Source organism: Kryptolebias marmoratus, linkage group LG2, assembly GCF_001649575.2.
Source record: "Kryptolebias marmoratus isolate JLee-2015 linkage group LG2, ASM164957v2, whole genome shotgun sequence".
In the NCBI taxonomy this organism is placed as follows: domain Eukaryota; kingdom Metazoa; phylum Chordata; class Actinopteri; order Cyprinodontiformes; family Rivulidae; genus Kryptolebias; species Kryptolebias marmoratus.
Genome location: NC_051431.1, coordinates 21123629 through 21151130, shown reverse-complemented (window position 1 = coordinate 21151130; position 27502 = coordinate 21123629). Strand labels below are relative to the sequence as shown.

Sequence of the window (27502 nt, the reverse complement as noted above, 5' to 3'; positions counted from 1 at the left end):
GGTTACAATGTTATCAGAGAGGGAGTTCCATCTGTTTGGATTTTCCTGTCTTATGCACAGTTGTGATGTCTTGTACATGGTGTACAATTCACACAGACACTAATTTTGGACTCTGCTTGGATGACCCGGGCAGAAAATAAGAATGAAAAGTTTCAATAACTGCATTCTTGTTCAGTTTTAAAGGCTACCAGTCCCAAGACTTTGCAGTAAGCCCATTGCTCATCGTGTTTAACTCAAATGAAAGTGGAGAAAGCCTCAGTAAAAGTTGGCTTAAATCCATATTAATAAATTAATGAAGATGAAAGAAATAACCATCTGAAGGGAAAGATTAATCAGCACCACACATCTGGCATCCTCAGGCCAAAAATGTCTGTCTTTGACATGTATCATTCACATTTTATGTGCTCCTAATCTTTTTTGTCCTGTTCTCTGTCTCTCTGTCTGTATGTCCCCACATCTGTCTCCCCCATTGAGCCCCCCCCCTCCCCCTCTCCCTCCCCCCTCTCCTCTGAAGCTCCAGACATCTTCCACTTGTCTAATGAGAGTGTGTGTTACAGAGGCATTCAGAGGACCTCCTCTGCTAATTACACGACAAGCATCTCGTTCTGGGACACTAATGAAGAGGAATAGGGAGCTGGAGACGCCACTGGAGTGGGGGTGGGAGGGGTGGAGGTTAAGCACACAACTGGGCCGGGTGTTGGAACTATGTGCTTTTATGAAAGGGAGGGGGAGTATTCTGGCGCCAGGCCAGAGGCTTATCAACCGGGTCAAGTTGGACTTAGCATCTATATTTCTGTTCGTCCGTGCTCAGAATGCTTTTTCCTGTCATTATACTATAATCTGTTTTTTCTCTTATTACTGCCCGCCGCCAATAGGCGAAGGCGGACGATAGTGGTTTTGCCTGTACTAATAGTTTGTGTGTGTGTCTGTCTGTTACCAATACAGCTCATAAACCACTGGACAAATGTTAATGAAATTTGCAAAAAATGAATCATTGGCTGTACGTCTACAATTGATTAAGTTTTGGAGTCAACTGAATTCAAGATGGGTGCGACAGCGAGCTGCCCTTAAAAAACACAAAAATGGCTATAATTCATGTTATAGATACTGCACTAAAGTTTGTGTGGAAGTAGCTAAGGCTGATCTCCAACAAAAACTTTTTGCTTTAACAGCTAAAGCTTTTAATTTTGCCATGATTTTAATTTTGCTGACAGACAACTCTGACAACTGTTTGTCTGTCAGCAGTCTGACAAGTACCACTACATACATTTTAATGAAACTTTCAGAAAATAATCATTGGTTGCACAGCTACAACTGATTGACTTGTGTAGCCAATCCTGTTCCAGATGGACACCACTGCCAATTAAACACAAAAATGTTTAAAATTTGATCAGTATTACAGATATTGTGGTAAGATTTACTGGGGTAGTAGCTGAGAGTCATTCACAAGTGCTATTTATTGGACAAAAACTTTACCTAAAACTATAGCATTAATTGTTGGACTCAACCCTGCTTGTCTGTTAGCAAAATATCCCAATAACCATTGAGCAGATTTTCATACGATTTCCAGAAAGTTATCATTTGTTGTTCATCTACAACTAATTAACTTTTGGAGTCAATCAAATTTAGGATCGCAACCACAGTTTATCTACATTAACCAAGCAAAAAAGGGTTATGAAATAAGGGAATTTTGCAGATAAATTTGATGTGGTAGTAGCTGAGAGTCACAACACAAGACACACATTGAGTGTGACATCTTGCTATGTTGCAATGAAACTGAGCATAATGTTAAATTCAAGGTTTGACCAAAACAGCTACCACTCCATCATTTCTCATCCTAAGATGATTTTAGTCAAACACTTTGGCATGAAAGTTAAATTATGAAAGAGTTCTTTTTGTAAAATTACTTTTAATGAAGGTGAAGGAAAGCTTCAAAGCGAATCTGTCGCTGCTCACTGTTTCTCTTGCTTACATGGCTTGTTGTGAGGGATTCTAAATGTGCCGTGTTCGCTTTTAGCAGTGAAATCAGCTGGTATGCTGACAAATTAAAGCTGCAGTTCATGCATATACATGGCCTACAAATAAACCCACACACAGAAAGGAGACGGATCGGAGAAAGGAAAAAGAGCGACCTCGGCAGAGATCCAGTCGCTCGGCATGTGATTTGGAAGAACTGTGAAGAGGCACACTCGAACAGAAGATCGCTGTCCCGTACCATCCCCTTGTGAAACGCTTGAGAAACACAAACCATCTGGAGGCTATAGTGCACACTCTCAACCCATCAAATATCGAGGATGTTTGTCTGATTTACAGGGCCTATTTAGATGTGTTTGGACAACTTGGCTGAGGGATTGGTGCTTTAATTAAAAATAATATCAAGAGCTAATATTGCCCTCGAGACCTTTGCCTTACAGTCAACAGTGCAACAAAGTCACAGTTCTGTGGTCAGGGGGTAGAAGTCTGAACCATAAACACTTCTGAATGAATGCAGTCAAGCCTGATACAAAGCCTTCTCCTGACTCCACAGAGGTTATTGCCTTAACTTTTCCTCCCTTTTTTCCCTGCTGATGCCAACAGCAACGTGGACTGTTTCAGACCCAAGCCCACCACAGCGATAGCATATTGATACTGTCATAAAATATTACATCCTCATTTTATTCATTAGAGCCGGGCTTTAATCTAAAAATATCCCGGGCAGCGAATAAAACAGAGTTTTCAGCAGGAGAAAGATTAGGCCTGCACTTCTCTCACTAAACACCACGGCTCGGAAACACTGAGGCCCAAAATAGACGTTCCTCTCATAAAGGGCTCCTTTCTTTGTAGTCGGCGTACAGCAACAACATCTGCAGGGCAGTTTTCTATGGGGGGAACAGATTCGGGCAGGCTATCAAAGAGAGAGGCGATCTCCTGTGAGAACTGGTGGGTGGAGGGCTTCCATTTTCTTTTTCTTTCTTTTTACCTCCCTCTTGCTCCTTCTCTCTTGTCTTGTGCTTCCAAAAAATCTGCAGCAATCAGGACGATGCTAATAAAAGACCATTAATATCACCTGTCAGCGCTATCTTTGGAAGATCCAAAAGGAGAAAATGAGACAAAAAAGATTGCACAGTCTGGAGGTGCTCAGCAAGATGTAGGGTTAACAGTGGAGGAGAGACAGCAGCTCTGTTAGATCTATATATTTAGACAAAAACAATGGGATGACAGAAATCCATCCATAAACAAAAAAAGGTTTCCCGTAAACTGTGAGTTTAAAAGAAATATATTTAAAAAACATTAAGTCAGATATTTAACATACGCATTTCCAAATTGTTACAAAATGTATAAGAAAATTACCGGGTTACAGTTAAGGTCAAATATTTCCATCCACACATCCTGGGTGTGTATGTTGTATTAATTTGAGGCATTTTATGAATAACTTGAATCGTGTTTCCAGGACTGAATGATTTTATAGCAGACAAATGACTTTTAATAACAAGAACTGGGTGAACAAGCTTGAATTTATTATGGATTTTTATTTCATCCACAAAGGCTCTAATAAATACATACATTCACTTAAATCTTTTAATAAGTGGTGCTGAAGATTGTAGAAAGACTTTTCTTTGCTAAGTTTACAAGGCCTATTAAGTTCTCCTTAGTGATTATGATTGACTGCAGCAGATGCTTTCTCTTTGCTAGCATAAAAATGTTTAGCTTGACCTCACTCATTGGACTGACCAGTACTCATTTGCCACTCTCAGATGAAAAAAAATGGTAAGATGTTCAGAAACCACCAAGGCTCAGGCCTACCATGAAATGGAATTTTCTGGTACACCAGTGTCATAGTCCACAATGAAGCCAGTTTTCCATCACCATGGACTGAGAGAGTGCCAACCAAGAGAGATGTCTCTGCTCCAAAACTGACACCTTTAAGCTCAACGGAAATTTGCAGCTGCCCACATGAACAAGCCAAATGCCTTTTGGAGAAAGGTTTTTATGGTCAATTGAGACAAAAATGTAGCTATTTGGCCAATATGACAAGAAGTATTTTAGGAGGAGTCAAAGTAAGGGTTTAAAACCTAAGAACACTGCACCAGCTGTCATGCATGGTGTTGGAAAGCTCATGCTGCAGGACTGGTGCAATGGACAGAGGGAATGGAATAATGAAGAACTACCTCCAAATTCCTAAACTTCACCGCCAATCAACAGCTATGAGGTTGGAACTTGGGCACAGTTGGGTGTTCGAACAAACACTCATCAAAACTGATTTCTGAATGAATAAAGCAGGCTAACATTAAGCTTCTGGGGTGCCCTTCGCAAAGCCCTAACTTCAATCCTATTGGAAATTTGTAGACTTTGCTTTAAAGGCAGGTCTGTTCCAGGAAACCGACCAATTTAGATGAACTCCACCAATTCTACCAAGAATTGTGGTCAAATATTAGGCCAGAATGATGCCAGAAGATGGTTGATGGCTTCAAAAAGTGTGTGGTCAAAGTGAAACTTGCTAAGGAACAATTAACCAAATAGTAGAAGGGGCTATTTTTATATTAGAGCATATATGCAGAATTTTGACCCTATGTTAATTACTGCATTCAGTTTGCGTTTCTAAAAATCATTGAAGTTGTATGTTGTATAATCAATCAATCATTCAATGATGCAAATTAATATGACCTTCATGCCTCTGGTAAGTGTATGCAAACTTCTGACACAGCTGTATCTGAATTTTAACCTCTGAACACACACATCCTATATTTTAGGGTTTAAGTCTTTAAAACAATTCATGCTTTTGGTGAGGATTGTACCTGCCACTTAAAGAAAAAAAACTAGAATATGTGACGTGTATTTGTGGATTCAATTCTATAGTTTAGATATTCAAATTAAGCTGGATTTAGCAGAGATTTACCAGAGATGTGGGAAGAGTTTTTTGACTAAACGAGTGATGAAGGTTATAAAACCCTGCAGGTCTTTGACTGATGCTTTTTACCAGCTGTGAAGGAGAGCCTCTTGCTATCAGTTTAATGTAAAACATGAGCGCAGCCAGCAGACTTACTGAGGCGCTGAGAAGAAAAAGATGGCACCGTAATGGGGAGGTGAAAGGCATAGCCCAACGTGATGATAGTGGCTTCATGCAGAGCAGAAGTGTATCTGGGGCCTCGCCTTTGAACTGACGCGGCAGCTAATTGAAACAGCATTGCCGGGGCATCATGTTAAGATCTGGACTGCATTGAGCCTCGCTTTTATTCAATTTGGTCTCCTCACAAGGGGCGCTGCCCGTGCTTTTCTCTCCACATGGCTATAAGTCATGCCCTCGCCTTTTGCCCTTGACGTGTTGCCCAGCTGTGTCCCCCACCCCGCAGGCCGCAGGGCGCTAAGGCCCACAGAACGCAGAGGGATTCAGATGAGGTCTTGAGAAAAAAAATGCAGTTGAGCCCCTTATGGTACTACTTCATGCCTCTCACCTTGGACTTGACCCCCCCCATCATCCCTCCTGAGCTTTTCACACACAGACACACACACCTCTTTACTCCCCGACTCCAGATTTACTGTTAAGAGCAGTGGCTGTCAGGAGGTTTGAACCGTGCACTTTCTAATTCAAACAAATGCTTCACCGGGGTCAGGGAATTATCACGGAGCCACAAGGTGTTTCAGATCACTCGCAAGTGTTGAGTGTCAGACTGATAAAGGAGGGAAGAGGGAAAAACATCATGCTAGGTATTGCAGTGCAGTGGAAAGCCTGTGAGCATGCAGCGTGGAAATAAATAAACAAATAAAGCAATAAATAAGCAAATTGACTGATAAAACTCTTATCACCATCCCTGACTGGAGCAGACAGATGTAGATCTTGCGCAGCGAGGAACTTCAGTTCTCATTTCGCAAAAGAGTGGCTGGGATTTCTGTCATCCAAGTGTCCCATAAGCTTTGGTTGTTGCTTAGCATTAAGTGGTGGTGGTCTATGATCATCAGTGATGCACTGTGAATAAACATGCAGAAGAAGCAGTCAACCAAGTAGGAGCTGAGACTGATAGTCCTTTGGCCTTCAGCTCACGTTTGACTGTTTGCCTTGCATTTTTATGGTGTATTGAGATGCATGGCTGTATAAAAAATTAACATTGCAACATCACCACCATATATCTGACACTCTTGCACACATAAGGTTATTTCTAGCAACACCAGGTCTCCACGGATTCATTGGTCATGTAAAAAAAAATGCCATGCCTTAACAACAACAACTTTGAAATATCACATATTAAGAAACGTTATATAGCAGGGATCTAAATATAACATGACAGTCTGATGGTATGCTATCAATCAACCAAACAGCACTTTTCATAAAACACAAAAGGAAAAGTTCTTTATAGAGAAAAATGAAAAAGACATTAAACTATTTACATTGCAGATAAATGCTAAGTTAAAAAGATGAACTTTTAGCTTCCTTGTAAAAATGTACACACTCTCAGCTATCCTTAGGTCTTCTGGTAGTTTATTCCAGAGGAGAGAGTCATAATGATAAATTGAGGCCTGGTTTCTAAAATAAGAACAATTTGATGAGAACAGTTTGATGGACCAAGATGACTAAAGGCTTTCTAAACAAGTAGAAGAATTTTAAAACAAATTTAAAATGCAACAAGTAGTCAGTGACGACACTTTAAAATTGGTGTGATATGTACTTTCTTTCTGAATTGTGTTAACAAACATGCAGCTATATTTTGGAGTACTTGTAACTTTTCAGCTGTTTTCATAGGAACACCAGAAAGAAGAACATTGCAGTAGTCTAAATTGCAGGTAATTAAAGCATGGGTTAGTGTTGGCTCACGAGATGAATGGTTCTACTCTGGAAATATTTCTCTAGTGATAAAATTCAGTTTTAGCAATCAATTTGATATGGATCTTAAAATTGAGGTCAGAATCAGAGATGACTCCTGAATCTTTAGCCTGACTGAATCCCAGAGCTCATAGCTTTACTTCAGGTTTTTCTCTCTGAGCTTCAGGGCCGAATATTAAGAACTCCATTTCGTCCTCGTTAAGCTGTAAGAAATTATTTGCCATCCATGGCTTGATATCTAAAATGCAGCTATAAAGACTGTTGAACGAGCTTGTGTCATCAGGAAACACAGCAACATAAAGCTGTGTATGATTTGCATAACTTCTACAGTATGTCTCCTAATGACTTCTCCAACAGGTTGGAACAGGATAAAAGTATTGGACCTAAAACTCAACCATGAGGAACACCACAAATATTTTTTTCTATATTTCTGTGCTAATAAAAAAAAACCCTGCCTGAACTATCTATTTTGCACTGTCACAGTATTGTGATATATTTTATAGGTCTTAGGTGTTTCCATTGCTAGTCTTTCTTATAGTTCTTTTTGTTCTTGATGTATATACGTGTTGTTCACAATGTCATGTGGTTGCTACTGCAGAAATATTATGTTGTTGGAGTTTATGCGCCACTGAAAAATTTCCAACAATGTCTAAGCTTTTTTTTTCTTTGTACTGTTGCATACTAAGTCTGGTCATATGATATGTACCAGCATAAAACCATCATATAAGACCATATCATTAATTCCACAAACATTCACCTGGAAGAAATCGATGTGCAGGTTGCTGGTTTGGTTTGAGTGTTACTTGAAAATGAGGTAAACAGCAGACTAATTGTCAGACAGAGAAATACCAGAGCAGCGCAACAGAGAGGGCTAGCAAGAAGAAGAAGAACAAACAAAAGCTGGCAGATGAAACCATGGCAAGATGCCGACAGAAGACTGCAATTTGGCCTTTACAACATACTTACAGAAGAACCATGGCAAAAAGACGCTGGTAAACACCACAGATACACTGCAGCAACATCACACATAAGAACAAATTGCCACATCAAAACAAACAATCAGACAGTTATACCATAGCATTGTAGCATACACCACTGCCATAGTTTGCTCTAACTTTTCCCACTCTTCAACTCAATACATACCCAAAATAGGAGTGCATCATGAGTGTTACATGTACATCCTACACCACAAAACCCTTTTTTTCCCCACATAAAACAGTGTGACTGTAACAAAAAAGGGTTAATTTAACCTTTGTTTAATGTCAAATCTTAGGCAGTGAGTGACAAAAATAGTTTGTATATATATATATATATATATATATATATATATATATATATATATATATATATATATATATATATATATGATTGTTAATTTGACACCTGTTAGGAAGTGTTGTGTGCTTTATCAAACACAAACCTGATTTTATTTTTTCCAGATGACAATATCACAGGAAGTCTTTGTCATTGTCACACCCTCTCCAGGGGATGTTTTCCTGCCTTTTTCCTGTTATTTTTTTCCCCTGGCAACCTCTTTTAGAGGAAAGCAAACAACTAAATAAGCAATTTTATTCAAATGTAGCTCAGAAAAAGACATGTTCTGTATTGATTTGATCTTAAGCACAGAATGACCTCATTTGGTTGTATAAGGCTCTAAAAAAACCCACAAGAGTCAAAGTCATGTTGCTCTAATGTCCTGGAGCCACGGGATTTGAAAATCTGACAGTAAAGTATATATTTAAAGGAGTATTACAAAGGCTTAATTGAAGTAATTAACTTCCTGTTATTAGATATAGTTACTATAAGTTTCCACCTGGTGCGTGTGAGCCCACAGCTGCACGTGAAGTCCAGAGGAAAAATGAGAGACTGAGGGAGGGACTACAAGTGTGCGTGATATTTCTTCCTCTGTGGGACTCGCTGCGAGCAGGTACAGCATCTCTGCAGTCCGGCGCGTCCAGCTCACAGGAAACTTTTCACCCCGCTGTCAGTAAGTACGAACTTTTTACTCTTCTAACTGAGCAACAGTAAAAATAATCAGACTTGGTTTGTATCAACGCTTTAGAAAAACGCATTGTTAATAATAGGCAGAAGAGTCCAAATGTTGTCCTTAATGTTTCAGTTTTTTCCCGACAGGAATTCTGAGGCGCGCGCCTGAACTCAAGATGCGCTCCTTTCGACATGTGTCAGCGTCAGCGTAGGGGAGGAGGGGGGAAAAAGTGTGAAGAGAAACATTTTAGCCGTTTTTCAAAATTGAACTTTTATTGCAGTAAAATTCTGAAGCAGGTCTCTCAAAATAAAGCCTTATATTAAAGCTCCAAATAGGATGAATATACATCACAAAACCCATCACTCACGCATCTTGCACGGATTGAATTTTCCACAGCCTATCCAAATTGGTTACATTTAAAGGTGATGCAAGCATGTGAATGGTAGAAGTGATTTGAGTTGTATTCACTCTCTATGGGCACTTTTTTTTCTCCCCCTTCTCTCCCCTGAAACAAGAGCATCTGAGTCTTTTTGAGCTGCTGAACATCTGCAAGCATTGAGCGCCGGCGCATCTTCCCCGCAGCCTGTCTCTGCAGCTGCCACAATCTGGAAAATGCCAAATTGCTTAACATATGAATGCGAGGAAGATGGGGACCTGTTTTTCAAAATGCCACTGCCCATGTACACTCACCATCTCCGATGTAACCCTGCAGCTCGCTTTCTAGTCTCTCTTTTTTTGTCTTGATGCTGCTCCGAGCACACAACGTTAAGTGATAAGTAGATGGGAGGAGAAGGAGGAGGAGGAGGAGAGGAAGGGGAAAAAGGAGAGGAGGAGAAAGAAAGATGAAGTGGGTTCTATGAAAGGAGGAGATTGCAGTGTCAGTATTTGAATGAAATGAAGTAAAAGAAAAAAAATATTTTAAAATCCAGTACAATGTTCTTAAACATGCTGCCAAACAGAAATTAAAGCTGTGATGACATGACACCGTGTTCTTAAAAAGCCTCAAAGGAAGAGTTCTTTGTAAATGTTTAAAATAAATAATATGCTGCAGATAGTGCTTTGAACGGCCTCAGTTCAGAGAAAAAGTTTTTGTTGGACAAGCCTGCTACTATGAAAAAAGTGACTTAAGACTGTTGTATAACAGCTTCAACATTTCACAGTGGCCCATCTATCCATCCATCCATCCATCCATCCATCCATCCATCCATCCATCCATCCATCCATCCATCCATCCATCCATCCATCCATCCATCCATCCATCCATCCATCCATCCATCCATCCATCCATCCATCCATCCATCCATCCATCCATCCATCCATTTTCTTTACCCACTTTTCTGTGTAGGATCTAGGGGAAGCTATTGCCTACAGCAGTTCATGCCCATCCTATTTTACAAACCTTTACTCCACTGTCAGTTTTGCATTATGTGGCTATTTTCATGGAACTGGACATTTACAAGCATAAACAGCCCCAGCAGCAGCAACATGTAGCACTTCTTGAGCATTCTGGGGTTAATTGCAGCAGGACTTTTTTTAATTTTTCTGTCAAAATAATCATTTGATGTAAACTGAAAACAGTGTAAAAGTTTAAACAAAAGCATGAATATGATATTTTGAATATTGAAGCTGTTTTAAGCTGACAGCAATCTATTTTGCAAGTGTGACTATTCATACTAGCTGTTTTAGTTCATCAATATGGACCCACTTCCAAAGCAGATAGCAGCAAAACAACTTCAGTCCTAAAAAATTGAATCAGAGTTTATGTGAATGCTATTACGTAAACCTACAAAATTCCAGATGGCAGTGTAATAGTTTATAAAATTTTGCACAAAGCACTTTGAAATGTTTGAAGTTGGATCTGTTTTAAGATAACAGTGGTCCACTTTGGTCTTAGCTGCTTTTGAACTAACCGTTAGCTCGTCAGACTGGTCCAATGTAAACTTATTTCCTCTGAACGTGGACATTCATGTAGCTATCTACAGTACAATGGCTATTATTTAGATCTTTTAGACACTTGAGAATGACAGAAGTATTCCTTTAACCCTATTTTCTCCTTCGCGTGAAGAAATATAGTTGCAGGTTAGGAAACCCAGCTCAAATGTTTTTTTTTTGTCTCCCCTCACCCCTAATCTCCCACTCCTCTCCCACACTCACACACAAACACTGTCTATCCTACTCTCTTGTACACACAAAGTGTAAACAATGTGTGATAGTCGTTTCAGCCAAGCCTCGGATGTTTGCGTGTTGATCCATTCAGCAGGCCCTGCTTCTCCTGTCCACAGTGTCCGTGATGAGTTACTACATGCATCCAGTTTCTTCCTACCCAGCCCTTCACCCCTGTGACCGTCTGAGTGCAACGGTAAGACCTCCCTCGTAAATTATCTCTGTGTTCAGGCTACCTACCACGCAGCTGGCGGGTAGTGAAATGGGGTGGTGTTTGTGTGTATGTGTGTATGTGTGTGCTTGTGTGTGTGAGAGTTTGCTGGCCGTACACATCACTTTTGTGGAATTTTGTGCATGTAAATTATCAACTTTCATCACTTCATGGCTGCACACTTTTCTGAACATTTTCCCACCCATTTAGTCCACCATCATTGCACTAATACTATTTCTTTTTGAACATTCTGTTCCTCCTGATTTCAGTAAGCATGAGGAAACAGAACTGTTGAACAAGATAGTTGCACAACCGCTCTGCACCATGCCCTTATTTAGCAACTAATACTGTAAATCATAAGACCTGCAGGATTCCAACGTTGCTACCAACCAATCAAAGTGCAGTCAGACAATCCCCACTGACTAAAGCTTTCTCCCAGCGGAGCCACCTGCGTGGCGCTTCACAGCGGTCTGTTTGCAGGAACACCGAGGCTCTTAACGCTCTCCAAATGAGAGAGCTGAACACAGAGTCAGAGGCAGCGGGAGCTGAGAACATTTGAATTCCTGTCAGGTGAGCATTTGAAGGGTGAAGGCCAAGGAGCAGGAAAATAAATGCCTCCATTTGTATGCAGAGCGCCAGCACATTAGGATAATAGACCGAGGTTACATGCAAATGACAACCCCACCCTGACCTGATAGACAACATGGAAGGATACAGCTCCCGAGGCCTTAATTGGCTCAGGTTGTGAGGCTTGCCTTTGAAATTGAGAATAATGTATACCACGGCTGCTTGGTCAAAAGGTGAACCCATGCCACCTAGGTGCCTTTATTTTCTTAAATTTACATGAATTATGAAACAAAAAAGGCAGAGGGCCTGATGGGTTTTGCTTTTATGTTTGCAATAAAGTCATTGTTGGTATCCTGAGTGTGTTTCAAAGACAGCAAGCAGAGAGGATGGACAAATTGTAGCTTAGATACTTGCTTGTGATATTTTATATTGGGACCTCACCGCAAAAACTACTTAAAAAAAGAAATTAGTACAATTTGGGCACTGGGGAGGGTCCTAGTTGAACGTTAAGTGGCTGGGGCGACAGTTAGCTCCTTTAAGTCTGAGGCCATAATTCTCAACTGGAAAAAAGGTAAAATGCACCCTTTGAGTCAGGGTGAGTCTTCACCTCAAGAGGAGGAGTTCAAGTATCAGAGAGTCTTGTTCAGGAGTGATGGTAGGATGGAGTGGGAGATGGAACATCAGATACTTTAGTCTGTTGTGGTGAAGAAGGAGCTGAGGTGAAGGGCAAAGCTCTTGATTTACTGGTCTGTCTCTGTTATAACCCTCACCTATGGCAATGAGGTATGACCCATGACCGAAAGATAGAAGCAAATGAAATGAGCTTCCTTCGTAGGGTGGCTGGGCTCAGCCTTAGACACAGGGTGAGGAGCTCTGTTATCCAGGAGGGAGCTTGGAGTAGAGTCACTCCTCCTTCTCTTCAAAAGGAGTCAATTGAGGTGGTTTAGGCATCTGATTAGGGTGCCTTCTGAACATCTGCCTCTGGAAGTTTTCTGGGCATGTCCCACTGGGAGGAGACCAGAGGGCAGACCCAGAACTTGCTAGTGGAAATATGTATGCTCTCTAGCTTGGGAACACCTTAGGATCCAAAGGAGGACGTGGAGAGGGACGACGGGGTTTTACCACTGAACCTGTTGCCTCTGCAAATCAACCATAAATAAGTGCCAGATAATAGATGAATGGAAAAAAAAGTCTAATGCGATGCTTTCTGAGAGACCACACACAGACAGAATGTATGACAAGACTCCATTAGGAGAGCAGCCTTTCTTACACAACTTAAAAATTACATTCAGTCTTTGATTCCAGTCTTTCAAATTTTTGAATAAAGGATAGCAACAGTCAAAAACTATACTCAGAAAACGGCTATTCGTCACTCATTCATTACCCAGGACTATGGAAAAATTTTATTCAGAATGTAGAATCGTTTATGAAGAAAGTGAGATGGATGAGGAAGCTGGCTTCGTTGTGTAAATTGGCTTGACTCATAAGAGGAACAACCATGGCTGAGTCTATCATAAGGTATGCAATCTCTTCTAGGGATTTCTGATCCAAAACATCTGTCAGAAAAAGGATTATTTGATGGCAATCTGTTATTTCTAAAACTCAGTTTGCATAAAAAGATGAAGCGCTTACTGTAGTTTTGGCAGCATCCCCAGGTGACACCAGACTGAAACACTGAATAAAATTGCGAAGTTGAGGGTTGCAGCATTTCAGAATAAAAACAAAAGAAAACATTAACTCAAGCAAGTTGTTCCAATCAACTATGCATCTTGCCTTGAAATTATTCGATTTGTATGGTGTATTTATCAAACATCAACCTTAATTTTCTCTATATTTTGTGTGCCTTTAGGACATTTCAGGTCTGCAGACTGCTGTCTTCTCTTTTGTCTCTGACTGGCTGAACTTAACCAAACATTTATGGACTCAGTGCCAAATTCTGATAAAAGCCGGAGATTCAGCATTTTCCTTCAGGCTTGTATGGATGCGTGAAGAAGTTTGAATGCATTACACTTAAAAATAAATAATGGTTTATCTCCTTAATTACATACAACTTAGGGCTTAGTCAACTCACAATGGACAATATCAAAGTTTTCCAACTATAACGGGTGAATATGTGGAACTGTTGACTAGAATGGGCATTTTCTGCAAGTATAGCTAGATTTGTGCTCACAACAGGCAACAGGTGGGTCTTATTAAATAAACTGGAAAATTTGGTCAAAGTGAAGATGAAGCGGAGCAAATTTCATTATTATCAGGAAGATTTATAATGTTTACAGGAGATATTTCCAGAGGTGGACCATGCAGGAACTACTCTCAGTCCTATAATAATACAGTTGCCAAGTTCTAACTGATACATAAAGCTCCACCAAACGGCTGTCTCGGTTACCACTTTTAAGTTGTTCCACTCTCAAACTGATCAAAAGATACTACACTGTTTACGTTATCCTCCTTCTTATCGACGCATTATCTAAAACCCATCCATGTAGCTCATTCAGTGCCTATCTAGTTTTCTCTGCTTGCTGACAGACTAGATAGGAGATAGCAGCGCTCCATGCAGATCTCTGGCCTCCCTGAGTCTCCAACCACATTAGCCATCCTTGAAGCTGGATGGCCTCTGATAAATGCTGCTGAGGTTAAAATGGGGCTGCTTATCAGATTGGCAGTCACTCCGTCTGCCGGGCTGTCAGATACACGTAAGACATATGATATTTGAACGTTTAGATTGCTCTTAGTTTATTTTAACATGCTGCCAAAACAGTAAGTAAAGAATCATGCATGAAGGACACTACCTGAAAAACCTTTGTAAAATTTTCATAAATTCTTAAAGCAAACAAGATAAACAAGATGATGCATTTACTGACCCAAGTGAAAAAAACAACCCCCCCAAACAAACAAACAAACAAACAAACAAACAAACAACATATTTATTTATTGATTGTTGCCAGTTTAATATTAAAATGTCAGACACTATCTCCCAAGGTTTTTGTTTGTTGTCAAATAACAGTTTTGATCAGCTAAAAAAAATAGACCAGTGGCTATCCTTGTCCCAATTCTTTATATATCCACACACAATTCAATATCTCTTTTGGCTCCACTGTCAACTGCTGACTTTAGACTTCCGCCCCCTTACTGCAGCCTCCTGCATGAACGTTTCTGTGATAAGCAGCAAAAAAATAATAAGAGAAAAAAAACAGAGAAGATAAAGCAAAGGAGTCAAATTTAGCTGCAAGACCTATCTTTATGAAAACGTAGTTGGTAAAACCCAAGGTTACTCCAAGACAAAGCTACCGGACAGTTAGATATTTTTCTTTTTTTAAGCAGCAACCAACTCATGTACTGAATGAAAACAACAACAAAAAAGGAATATTAATAATAAAAGCAAGTAAAACTTTAACTTGTTACATTTAAAATAGTTTGAAAACAACAAACGTTTTCTTTTGCTACTACATTAATAAAACAAATAATTGTAAAACCGAAATTTCTTTCAAGGTTTCAGGAATTGAGGACATTATTTTATCCATATCAGTTTCATGATTATAGTGCTTTTTTTCTTCAGTTAACACATAATATACAACCTCTTGTTTTATGGATCAAGTTTAGATTATCCCTGCCGGCAAAATGCAAAGGTGGACATAATGTTTTTGCCTGTATCTGTCAGTGCAAGTGTATGGGTGTGTGTCTGTCTGTCAGCAAAATATAAAATAAAACTAGTTGTAATATTCACTGGCTATTGATATACAACTGATTAACCTTTAGACTCAATCCAGTTCAAGATAGCCGCCACAGCCAACGTTTGTTAGAAAATACAAAAATGTCTCTAAAACAGTCAGTCTTACAAATATTGAGCTAACATTTGGTGTGGTAGTAGAATAAAATTATCCTCAACACATACCTTAAGCACTACATGTTGTGCAAGATCTTTTGTTTAAAACCATTAGCTATTGGAGCCAACGTTGTCTGCCTGTTAGCAGAATAATTCCCGTACCACTGGACAGAGTTTGATGAAACCTTTACAAAGTAGTCATTGGTATTTTGTACATCTATAACTGATTAACATTTTGAGCCAGCAGAATTCAATATGCCTGACACAGCTAACATTAGCCAACTCAGAAACTCGTTTGACCCAGTCAATTTTACAAATATTGAGCTGAAATTTAAGGTGGTAGTAGCTGAGAGTCATTTACAACACATATTCCAAGCACAACACATCTTGCGATGTTCCATGCGATTTTCAAGGTCTGAATGAAATGGCTACAACCTTGTCATTTCACAACATAAGATGATCTTAGACTGAAAAACATGCATTTCTCCAAGGAATGATAGGATTTTAACTGAAGGAGGTAAAACAATTGCTCTTTAACATCCACCTTAACAGATAGCACATATAGCAGTAAAGAGGTGCAGAAGCAGTTTAGTTGAGACATGTCCTTTAATTCCATGCTATTCTTTTTATTTTGGTTGAACCATATGTTTTCATTTTTGCTTTTTTTGTACAGAGACAGGCTGGAGGAGTGGCAGTGGGCCCTCAGACCCAGCTCAAAGGTGTGATTCACCCTCAGCAGCAGTTTTACCCATCACAGCCCCTTTATCCCCATGAGATACCCCTGCAGGAAGTACCCGACGGACATGACATGTCTCCAACAGGTAAGAAATAAAGACAGTTTTAACTAAAACATTATGTGAGCTCCACAAAATCAGACCAAAAAAAAAAAAAATTAAACAAACAAAAGAAAACCTAATCATATTTGGGATTTTAATAAACATTTTACAACTAAATTATATTTTCCTAATCTTGAAACATTTTCAGACGATTAGTAAAATTTGTTATTCAACTAGACTTTAAAAAGACTTACATTTTCTTCTGTAGTAAGAAAACAAACCGTCTTCATAACTGTACAGTACTTGATTCAGTCAAAATCAGCAGATGACTTTGTATCAATTGGTCAGTCTATTATTTTGCAAACACACCTCTAAACTTCCACATTTCACACAAACCACATACTTTAATCATAATTCCATCATTTCAGATGGCATCACATTCACCTAAAGTTATGTCTGGTAATTTGCCCCAGCTTTAAACAGATTACAGCTAAACCCAATTTCACCCTTTCCCTCCTACCTTTTATCCCTGTCACTTCATTTTGTCCAGTCACGCAGGAAGTATGGGTGTCCCATTTCTGTTTATAATGTAGGCGGAGCACAAATAGGTACATTTATCTTGCTCTACAAATGGAGACTTTTGAGGTGCACACTTCAACAAGAAGGTAGTACCTCACTAGACTGCAGCTGTTGGACACAACAACTATTGCTATGTCTACTGTTACATTTTCCAGTGTATTTTGTTTGGTATCACTGTCAAATATGCTTAAGACGCACAAAACATAACAAAGATTGCGCCGTATCTCTCTGTAAAGCATATTGTCACAGCTATCGTAATGCCTAATTTGATGTATTTCAATGTAATACCTGTGGTGTCACTGTTGCACTTCCTAGGCAAGCATAAGCATGTAGTGTTTCAGTTACATAACATTTAAGCTAGGGTCAAACTGAGCTGCGACTGTTGGAGACTGGTTGGTGGCTCAAAATTGTGAGAAAATTGCAAGAAAGCGTGCCATGCTCCTGCATTATAGGCAGCCACATTTTGGAAATCACAGCTTATTGTCATGTGTATGGATAGCAAAATTGTATTCTAGGCTGTGCACATTATTTTGTTGCCCACAGTGGCAGCCTCTCCAACGTTTATGATATAATCCACTGGAGCACATTTTTGGTATGAAGATAAGCACATTTGTATAAATTTTTTAAATAATTATTCTTTATCACTGATGTGTTTTTTTTTAGGGCTGTAGCCTAAAACGTTTTCTGTCAGAGGAGAGCTACCGTGCAGATGTCAAAATTCAGCTCTAGCGCTCAGGATGGAGATGCCTGTAACAAAAATAGGATGGGTTTGAGATGGGTTTACAACCTGCAGTGGCTCTATGACTGTTTTGATAGAAAATTTGTCACACAATTGAGTTTTGAACATGTTCAAAAGTCAAGTAACTAAATTGGAAGCCTCTCAGACTTAGGGAATTGAGATCCCTCATGAAGATTTTGAGACACTTTGGAGACTCCCTCACAAATGCCATTTGCCAAGTAGTCGTCAACTGTCACAGCCCAGTGAAGTACTATTCATATAGGTACTTCACCATCACATTTGTTTATCTAAAGGTGCAATGGCAACAACTGCTAGCAATGGAAGATATTTCATATCAGAATATTTCACCCACTATCCATTGAGACTTTGAACTAAGGGCCTAGAAGGTGTTGGGGCAGGGGTATCCACCACTTTCTTTAACCTCAGCTATTATGCTAATCCTATTCAAAGTCTTTAAAGTAAAATGTACTGGTTCATACTTTTGTCTTCATTACAAAAGTGGGTCCCCATCTAGGTAAACACATTTATGTTCCCACAGTATGAGTTAAACATATAGACTTGTATGCACACTATCTCAACTTGATCTGTTGTTTGTGATTCGCTTCACTAGGGATGCTGGTGTTGCTGACCCTGAAGGCAATGCTTTTACCAGACACCACTCCCCCAATTTCTTCATTTTATTTGTCTCTCTCCCCCATATGTATTTCTGGTGACAACTGTGTCCTCTGAATTCTTCTGCCTCCAGCCCTCTGATTCTAGTTTTTATTTCATTGTTTTTTAATATTTGTTTCATTTTAAATGGGAACATTCTTTCCAGTGCATTTGCCTGCGTTTAACTTTGGCCTCTTCCAAGTCCTCAAAAGTGATTGAGGCTGGAGGATTGGGACACACGCCAGGGGAGGGGGGCCTGCTGGAGGACACAAGCTTTCTTCCGTCACCTCCCTGAGCTGGATGCAGGGGGCAAGACGGGAGGCCAAAGGGCGGCCATCTTTTTCCCAAGCCTCCAGCTTGGTCTCTTGAGAGGTGGTGGTGAAGGGAGGGGGTTGGAAACAGAATGAGCTGCATGTTTGTGAGTGCATGAGAGGGAGTTGGGGTTTGATGGGATTTGCTGATGTTTGTTGCCAGAGACACACACTCCTCCGGAGCCCTCGACTTCTTTCCTCCCAGAGCTAAACTGTTGACGTAAACATTCAGTGGAAAAAAGTGACCGAGTGCTGACCTGCTTTTTTCTCATTCGCCTCTTGAATCCCAGCAGACCGCATTTTAACATTTTTAAGACACCTGGCGATGTTAGAGTCATTTACATCTTGAGAGCAGTGTCAAAAAGCGTTGCTGAGGTTTTCGTGCTTCAAGCGTAGGCTGTTATGAGTTACTGCTAACCTCAAAAGCAGCTAAATACCTCTGACACAGTCTGCACACCCTGAGCCGTTGCTTTGACTCATTTCTCTCAAACTGAACATGGTTTCTCCTCAAGAAATTTACATTTGCAGTTTGCAAATACTTTTTTTTTTTTTTTTTGATTTGTCTAGAAATTAGACTGAAGGTACAGGCGATTTAAAAAGAAACGTGAGTTTTTGACACTGCATGAGTAATTTGACACTAAAAAGAATTCACATAAATACATAAATGTAGCTTTAAATTAATGTTTTTTCTGATTTCAAAGATGTGTTCTGACTACTCTAGCAAAAAGCTTATGTATTTCACAAGAAAATCACAGATTTTTTTTTTTATGATGGAATAGAATCACATTCAAATATAAAATTAAATTCTCAACATCTCCTACAATATTCCCTAATTGTATTTTAAACTAAAATAAACAAAGAAACTTAAAGCCTAGCATCTTTTGAATGAACGCATGTCACTCTGTGACTTTCATGCCAAAGTTTTAAACCAAAATCATTTTATGTTCAGAAATGACAATTATAGGTGTTTTAATCAAACCTTGAAAATAATGTTCTGTCCAATCTCACACAATATTGTAAGCTCAGCGCTTAGAGTATACATTTTGAGTGATGTTCAGCTACTACCATATCATATTTTAGCTCAATATCTGCAAAATTGATTGAGTTACAGAGATTTTTGGGCTGGCTAAGATTGATTAGCTGTGGCAACCATCTTAAACTGGGCTAAATACAAAAGTTAATCTGTTTTAAATGAACATCCAGTGATTACTTTCTGAGTTTTATTACAGTCTGTCCTGTGATTCATGGGATATTTTGGCAACAGTCAGGCAAGGTTAACTCCAGCCATTCTTCTTCTTCTTCTTCTTCTTCTTCTTATTATTATTATTATTATTATTATTATTATTATTATTATTATTATTATTATTATTATTAGTTTGCAACAAAAATCTTAGTGAGTATTAGTGGAGATGATACTTAGCTACTAACACACCAAAGTTTAGCTCAATAATTGTAGAACTGATTGGGTTTTATATCAATGCCAATTCCACTAAGCTAAGGAGGTCATAATTAAGTGGGTTGACTCTAAAAGGTATTCAGTTGTAAATGTACTTTTTAAGAGTTTCATTGAAATCCCTTCAGTGGTTTATTAGATATTTTGCTAAAAGGCAAACAGAATTGACTCTAACAACTAATGCCAGAGTTTTAGGCAAAGATTATGTGCAATGCCTAGTGCTTAAAGTATGTGTTGGGAAGGACTCACTGCTACCAAATCTTTGCTTGATATTCATAAATCTGACAGAGTTATAGCCATTTTGTGTTTTCTGAGGTCAGTTGGCTGTGACAGCCATCTTGAATCAGGTTGACTTCAAAAGTTGTTGCATGATTACTTTCTGTGTGTTTCATTAAAATGGTTATGCAATTATTTACCTTTTTAATTTGACACGTCTCGAGTAGCAGGTATTCATTTTTGGCTTTTTAGAATCATATGTTTTATTTGTCTTTTAGTACTAGAACAAACAGCACTTTAAAAAAAATCATTGCTAAGGTATTTAGTCTTTTTAAAACGAAATGTGACAGTGTGAGAACGAAGAAGTACAGAGCAGATGTGAGGCGGGGATGCTGGACCTTAAAGAACCACTGCATGTTTGGCCCTGAGCCTAATGTATCTCTCAGACACACACACACACACACACACGCACACACACACACTGCTTCCTGACGACAGCCACGCCGTGTAATGTTTACACTAAAACAGGTCTGCCCTTCGCTGTCCAATACTCACGCCAGTAGGATCTGCTGTGGAAATTCAGGAAAAAAAAAGATGAAGTGCGTTTGTCTGTGCAGTCTCACTGAAATCCAGGCACAGATACGTGCACAGTCCTTCAACATCCTGCGCTGATGCACACTCTGCGTATTCATTCATTAAATTCACACCCCGCACTCCAGCGAGTATTGTGTTACAGCATCCTTCCATTCAACAAAGCAAACACTAAAACACACACACACACACACATACACACATCTACTCCCAGGCACTCATGAGTTCACTGTACATTTAAACACATTTAGTACACACAGACACAGCTGTGATCTGGCACCCAGGGACCATTGGCCTGTGTTTTATTTGATGTAATTTGACAGCTGGACCGTTGGAAGAGGAGGGGAAGGGGCTGCAGAGCCATGGAGAGTGGGAGGAATATGGACGGATAAGGAAGAGGATAAGGCAGAGAACTGGAACTGTGATAAGTGGGAGGAGAGGAGCGGAGGGGAGGAGGATCTTAGATGTGGGGCCTTGGGGAGTTGGTGGGGGTAGGGGGTGGGGGTCTTTGACTCTGATGAGGGGCACGTCCTCACGGGCACAGGCCCATTTTTTATTTCTAAAAGTAAACAGGCAGCCTGCTGGGGTCTGGGGGGTTATGGGAAAGGAGGAAACCGTGATGCTAATCGGAGCAGCGCACACTTCCCCCTCTAACAATAAAACAAAACAAGAGTAGAAACACGGAAAAAGCAACAGACAACAGTGGAGGAACGGCCTACACAACTGCCACAGGCCTATATTTGAACTGCATTGTATGATGATAGTACTGAGACTGAATAAACAGAGCCAAGAGACAATCTGTTTTTACTACTTTGATGATCATGTGTGGACTTCAGCTTTAGAGATCATAACTATTTGAGCAAGTTGCCACATTTCTTCAAAGAAAACTGGCTGTATATGTGTTAAAATTGCAATAATCCAGATTTTTTTTAATCTCGAGAATCAAAACATTGCTTCTGAGAACTACCACTTCAAAAAACATTCTGTTGCTTTATTTTCAAAAGCCATTTATTGCAATGTGCCTAATAAGTACTCAGTACAATGAGACGCACTTGTGCCCCCCCCCCACACACACACACGGCTACTGTACATGTCATCAGCAACCTCTTAAACACTCATCCTCATCACCCCCACTTGACAGATTTTTTTTAAATTCTCCCTCTTTTAAATGCTGTGCATAAAAGTTAGAAAATAGATATTTAGATATAATAAATATTTTTTAACCCTCTTGAAGCCCGAGAGAAAGAGAGAGAGAGAGAGAGAGAGAGAGAGAGAGAGAGAGAGAGAGAGAGAGAGAAAGAGAGAGAGAGAGAGAGAGAGAGAGAGAGAGAGATGAAGAGAAGAAGAAAAGCTCTTGTAACTTTGGGTCAATTTGACCAGAAGCCCAGAGGAGGGTTAAACTCCCCTTTCCCACAGTACCACCAGCTTTTACTTCTAGGAAGTATTGGTGTGGTAAGTTCCTCTTGAAAGTGACTAATGACAGAGTATAGTTAAAGAACAGGCAGTTCCAAAGGACATGCAATCAGTGACGGGTGGTGATGCAACAGACGCCAGCTCATCAGGGAAGGAGGTGCTTTAATGAACCCTAGGAGAGACCTCATTGTTTTTATGTTTCAATTGTGTGTTCAGTGATTTCCTCAAATTGGCAATTATTGTGAACCCGTAATGGTAAGAATAAATACCTCTTTGTGTGTCATGATATGTTTCATAGCTGAGTCAAGCAGCCTGTGGTAGTTTAAAGAGACAGTTCGGCATCGACTGTATATATTACAGACCAAGTGTCTCAATTTTTTCTTGTTGGTGGGAATTAAAGCCAGCAGGATCCGGTTTACAGGATCCACCATGTTGTATTTATGGAACCAGAGCCTGTCTATATGCAATCTATGTAGTTTAGATCTTTAAAATGGGGTTTTGTGAAAACATTGTATCTCTTAAAACATCTTAAATGACGGCACTTTGGAGAAATAGAGTTTAAGTCTGACCAGACTGACGAGCTAATGGCTAGTCCGATTGGAGCCAAGACCAAAGCAATTGCTGTCTTAAAACAAACCCCATACTCAAAGCTTTCATAGTATTTCACATGAACGGTATTGTAAAAGTGTTTGCATTGCTGGCAGTTTAAAATTGCATGTTCATTTGCACAACTTTCTCCTGTTATTTGCAAGTACAAAGAGCCACAACAGCTGGGCCCCTTTAATATCATTTTTCAGTGTCACTATACGAATATTGATCTCCTGAGGCTGCTGACTGTATCAGTCCACCTGATCAGCTCATCTGGTCAGTCCAAAAGTTTACTGAATTTCTGACTTTCAGGTATATTCAACAGCCTCAGGAAATTAACATTCGCATGGTAACACAGATGTTGTTCAATTGAGAAAACAGAGGCAAACTAAATAAGCAGTGTCATAAAAAGTTCAGAAGTCTAATATTAGCTAATGTAGCACTCTTTCACACTTGTATGACTTTTTAAGAAGGTGTTGTTTTCTAAGCCGCAAAAAACAATATGAAAGGGGCCCCAGTTTTGGGTAGCCATCAGCCTGCCTTTTTCCTTTTACGCCGCGCTCTATGACCGATAAGGTGCTAACTACTAACAACTATTTGATGGAACATAACTTCAAAAATCACCACACTATCTCTTTAAATGTTATTTCTTCAAATGGAGGTCTCTCAAAAAGCTTTCTACAACAGGTGAGATGTTAATTGTTTATAACGTCTCCACAGGATCCCAACTTCAAAAGATTTGAACTATCCCTTCAATGTCATTTTGCTAGGTGGAATTATTCAATATAAAAAGTGTTTTAACAATCAACAGAACAAAAACACTGTTTGCTTCTTTATGTTTGCAGATCATTTTTCTTCAGAAAGCACTATTCCGTTGAGTGTTGCCACCGACTATAATGCACAACCTTCATGTATTTAGAGAGAAATAAATTAAAACCACAAACTGCTAATGTCCCTTTAGCGCTGGGGTAGAAGAGCCTTTCTTTTCTAAGAACATGCTGCTAACTGTGAAGAGGGAGGGCAAGACGAAGAGAGGGAAGTCTGGGAGACAAAGAGCCTCAGAGGGGGGTGGGGATAATTGAATTATCTCCACAATAGAGTGATGGGGGGCACGTGGTGCCGCTAATGGAGGAAGAGATGTCCTTTTTAGCGAAGCTAATTGTTCAGAAAAGAGCTGAGTCTTTGTTCGGGGAGGCCCTGCTACTTTCCCAGTGCACTTACATGCGCACTGTTTAGCAGAGTGCGCACATACACACACACACATGCGCACACCCATACACACATGTTCTCTAAAGACACTTTGGAATGTGAGGCACAAGGAAGAGATGCACAGTACATTTACAAGAGCACGCACACACACACACATATGCAGGGCCCCTGTCCCAGCTAAACGTCTGATCTCAGCAGGAGTGCATTCAGCCTGTGGCACCTTCAGACGGCATCCACCGCAGATAGAGCTGCAACTGAGCTGCCAGACAGCGGCCACAAGGATCCCACTGTTTTACTGTTTGACTGTCTGCTCTCTTACGCTTTGTGCGGGTGTCCATCACCCCTCTATGTGCGTGCCTGAGTGCCTTTAAATGGGTGACTGATTGATGACATGCTAAATGCCGTCCGTTCATGCCAAACCCATACTTTACTGTTACAGTTCAACTCCATCTTGATCTACATTTAACATTTTACGGTCATGAGAAATGCTAAAGGAATGAAAAAAAAAAACTCTTTAAGATTTTCAGGCAGACCTAGCTTTCATAGCCTGCTGGGAGGGCGCCAACATGAAACACAAATATCACTTGACAGCTGTATGGATTGCTCCAAATTGAATAACCTTTCCGTTAACTCGGTGAAAAGTAGCAGGTGCAACGGTTACTTCTGAGGATTATAGACAGGCAGGCGACGCAGATGTGCCAGTGAGAGACAGAGGCGGAGAGAAAGCTGCTGTAGCTGGGTGCTGATACTCTGCAACACAAATGAGCGAAGCCTGCTAACTGTCAAAACCATGGAAACAGCACTTGCCAGGTGAAGACGGGAGACACCGAAACCAAACTTCTTTGATCTGACACAAGCCTAGTACACACGTTAGATGACTGTTGTGTGACTGTAAGATGATTAATAATTTCTCTGTCTAAGGAGGAAAAGGAAAATAGGAGCAGAATGGACTTTTAATTGCTCTGAAAGCTAATATAGAAAAGTAAAATCCGAAGATTACCCAAAGTGAAATGGGCTACAGTGACGCCAGGATAGATATTAGTCGGCCCAACCATTAAACCCTGAATGGCTGCCCTCAGGCGCTAAAAGACCCAGGCTGTCCTTTTAAGAACAGATATAAGGGAGTTCATTAAGAGAAAAACAAAGAGGTTCAGTCAGAAGGAGTGAGAGACCAATGGGACGGCTGGCTGAGATGAATTGAGAGGTTCTGTTCCATTCTTTTTCTCCGACCATCCACCCTCCCCGCCCCCACCCCTCCGGTGAGGCAGCTCTTCTCACCGCAGAACCCACTTGCCCTTCTCTCAGATGAGCCTCCTATCAGGGCAGAGAAACCTGATACCGGGCTGCTAATGGAGCCAGTGAAGTACCACCGGTTTAAAAATCCATGTGTGATCAATATCCCTGGCTCCCCGGCCTCTTTTTCCAGATCATCCCATTTAGAGACACACGCAGATCTGATGGTTCATAATGATGGGGCATCCTGATTCATAATCTGGGTGGCGATACATGGAAAAAAACAAGGGAAACAAATTACACTGTTTTAGTGATGAACTTCAGCTTGACACAGGTCTACACTGTACCTTCAGTTGTCCTGCTTTTGTGCAAAGCAACGGCATTAAAAATCTGTTATTACTGTTTCTGTTGCCATGGGAGACGTTCCCTAATGGCGATGCCTTATCCAGAGTCTTACTGTGGCTGGAGTGCCCGGTCTTTCTCATGTCTTTGTTCTTCTTTTTATTCCAGTGGAACAAAGTCTTGATTTAATTTAGCAGCAAGACATGATCATTGTTCCTGATTACTGTCAATGTGAAAGCACAAAACTCCATGAAAAGATGGGGCTGCGTTAGAATTAGAGCATCCAGTCTGCCTTTTAAAACTGGACTTCTATTGATAATTGTAGTAGCCCATGCTGAATTGAATGTTAAATGCCTAAACACTTTTTTAAAAAAATACAATATGCTATTCATACACCATATTCTTTTTGGGTTGTGATAGAAGCTGTTTGCAAAGTTGCATTTTGAGCACCTTTAACTGATTTAGCAGTGTGAGGTAATAGACATGACAGGTTTTATTGATCAGAGCAAGGTGAACAGGAAATACTCTGAAGTGTTTATGAGGGTAGGTTTCATGTTATGGGGAAGTCTGAGTCTGCAAAACACAAACAGTGCAGACACTGAATTAGAGAGAAAAAAAAGAAGAAGAAAAATAATTTTATTTGTATTTTAACCCATTAAAGTGTAACTCACAGCAGACCATCTCAGGTTCAGAAAGTGTCAAATACTATATTGTATTCTTGGGAATGCTGTTTTTATTATCAGTAATAGGTGATAATGTTTTTCCTGTTTCTATGTGTGTGCACTTGTGTGTGTTTGTCTGTCGTGTTGGCATACTATCTCATGAACCACTTGATGGATTTTATTGAAACTCTCAGACAGGAATCAGTAGATGTACATCTACAACTGATTAACATTTTGGAGCCCTTCCAGTTCAAGCTGGCCGCCACAGCTAAGCAACCTTAGCAAACACAAAAATGGCTATACCTCAGTCAGTTTTACAAAAACTGAGCTCAACTTTGGTGTGGCTGTCGCTGAGAGGCTTCCCCGGCTCATCTTCTGAGTGCTACCCCATCGCACAAGATCTTCATTGAAAACTTTGTCAGTAACTGTTGTAGTGAACCTTTTCTCTCTGTTAGCGAAATGTCTCATAAGTCTCATAAACCACGCGACAGATTTGAATGAAACTCTCAAAGAGTAATCATTGGATGTACACGCACAACTGATTAACTTTTGGAATAAATCTAATCGGAGATGGCCGCCACAGCTAAATGACCTTGGCCAACACAAAAATGGCTATAACTCAGTCACATTTAAGATAGTGAGCTAAAATTTTATGTGGTAGTAGCTGAAAGTCATTCCACAGGGCGTTCTCTGAGCACTTACAGATCGCGCACAAGTTATTTTCGATATGACCAAAACTAGCTACATCGCCCTCATTTTCCCAATCTTAGACTAAAACTCTGGCATGGAAGGCGGCGGGGGACACGCATTCCTTGAAGGAATGCCAGCTCCTCAGTGTTGCTCCCCTCTCAGTTACTGTCTGTGTAATAGTTTGCCTTGACAGATTACATGATTACGTAACTGAATCAAACTGCTTGGTGTCATATTTGACAACATATCTTTCAAACACGGATAAGTGTCATATATGAAGCGACTCATCGTCTCTTTTTGAGTTTCTTGTTGGCTTTTCTCATTCCTGGTAAAAGAAAGAAAGCAAAAAAAAAAAAAGATAAATTTTCGGGAACGAGCAATAACTTGGTCTGATGACGGTTGGGGGTCTTGGCACATGCATGTTCTCACAGGGGGAGGTGTGTGTATGCGTGTGTGTGTGTGTGTGTGTGAAAGGGAGGGATTGAAGAAGTGGGGCCTGAGG

General features: G+C 40.1%; 1 protein-coding gene across 1 annotated transcript in view; it reads left to right on the top strand.

Annotated features, from left to right (window-relative positions):
* The first annotated feature begins 8724 nt into the window (after positions 1-8724).
* ets1 (v-ets avian erythroblastosis virus E26 oncogene homolog 1) overlaps positions 8725-27502 on the top strand; it is a 43614-nt gene continuing 24836 nt past the window's right edge. Inside the window, exons 1-3 of the mRNA XM_017420126.3 lie at positions 8725-8783; positions 11066-11142; positions 16221-16368. Coding sequence (XP_017275615.1) covers position 8783; positions 11066-11142; positions 16221-16368 — 226 coding nt within the window. The 5' untranslated portion in view covers positions 8725-8782. The remainder of the gene's footprint in view (positions 8784-11065; positions 11143-16220; positions 16369-27502) is intronic.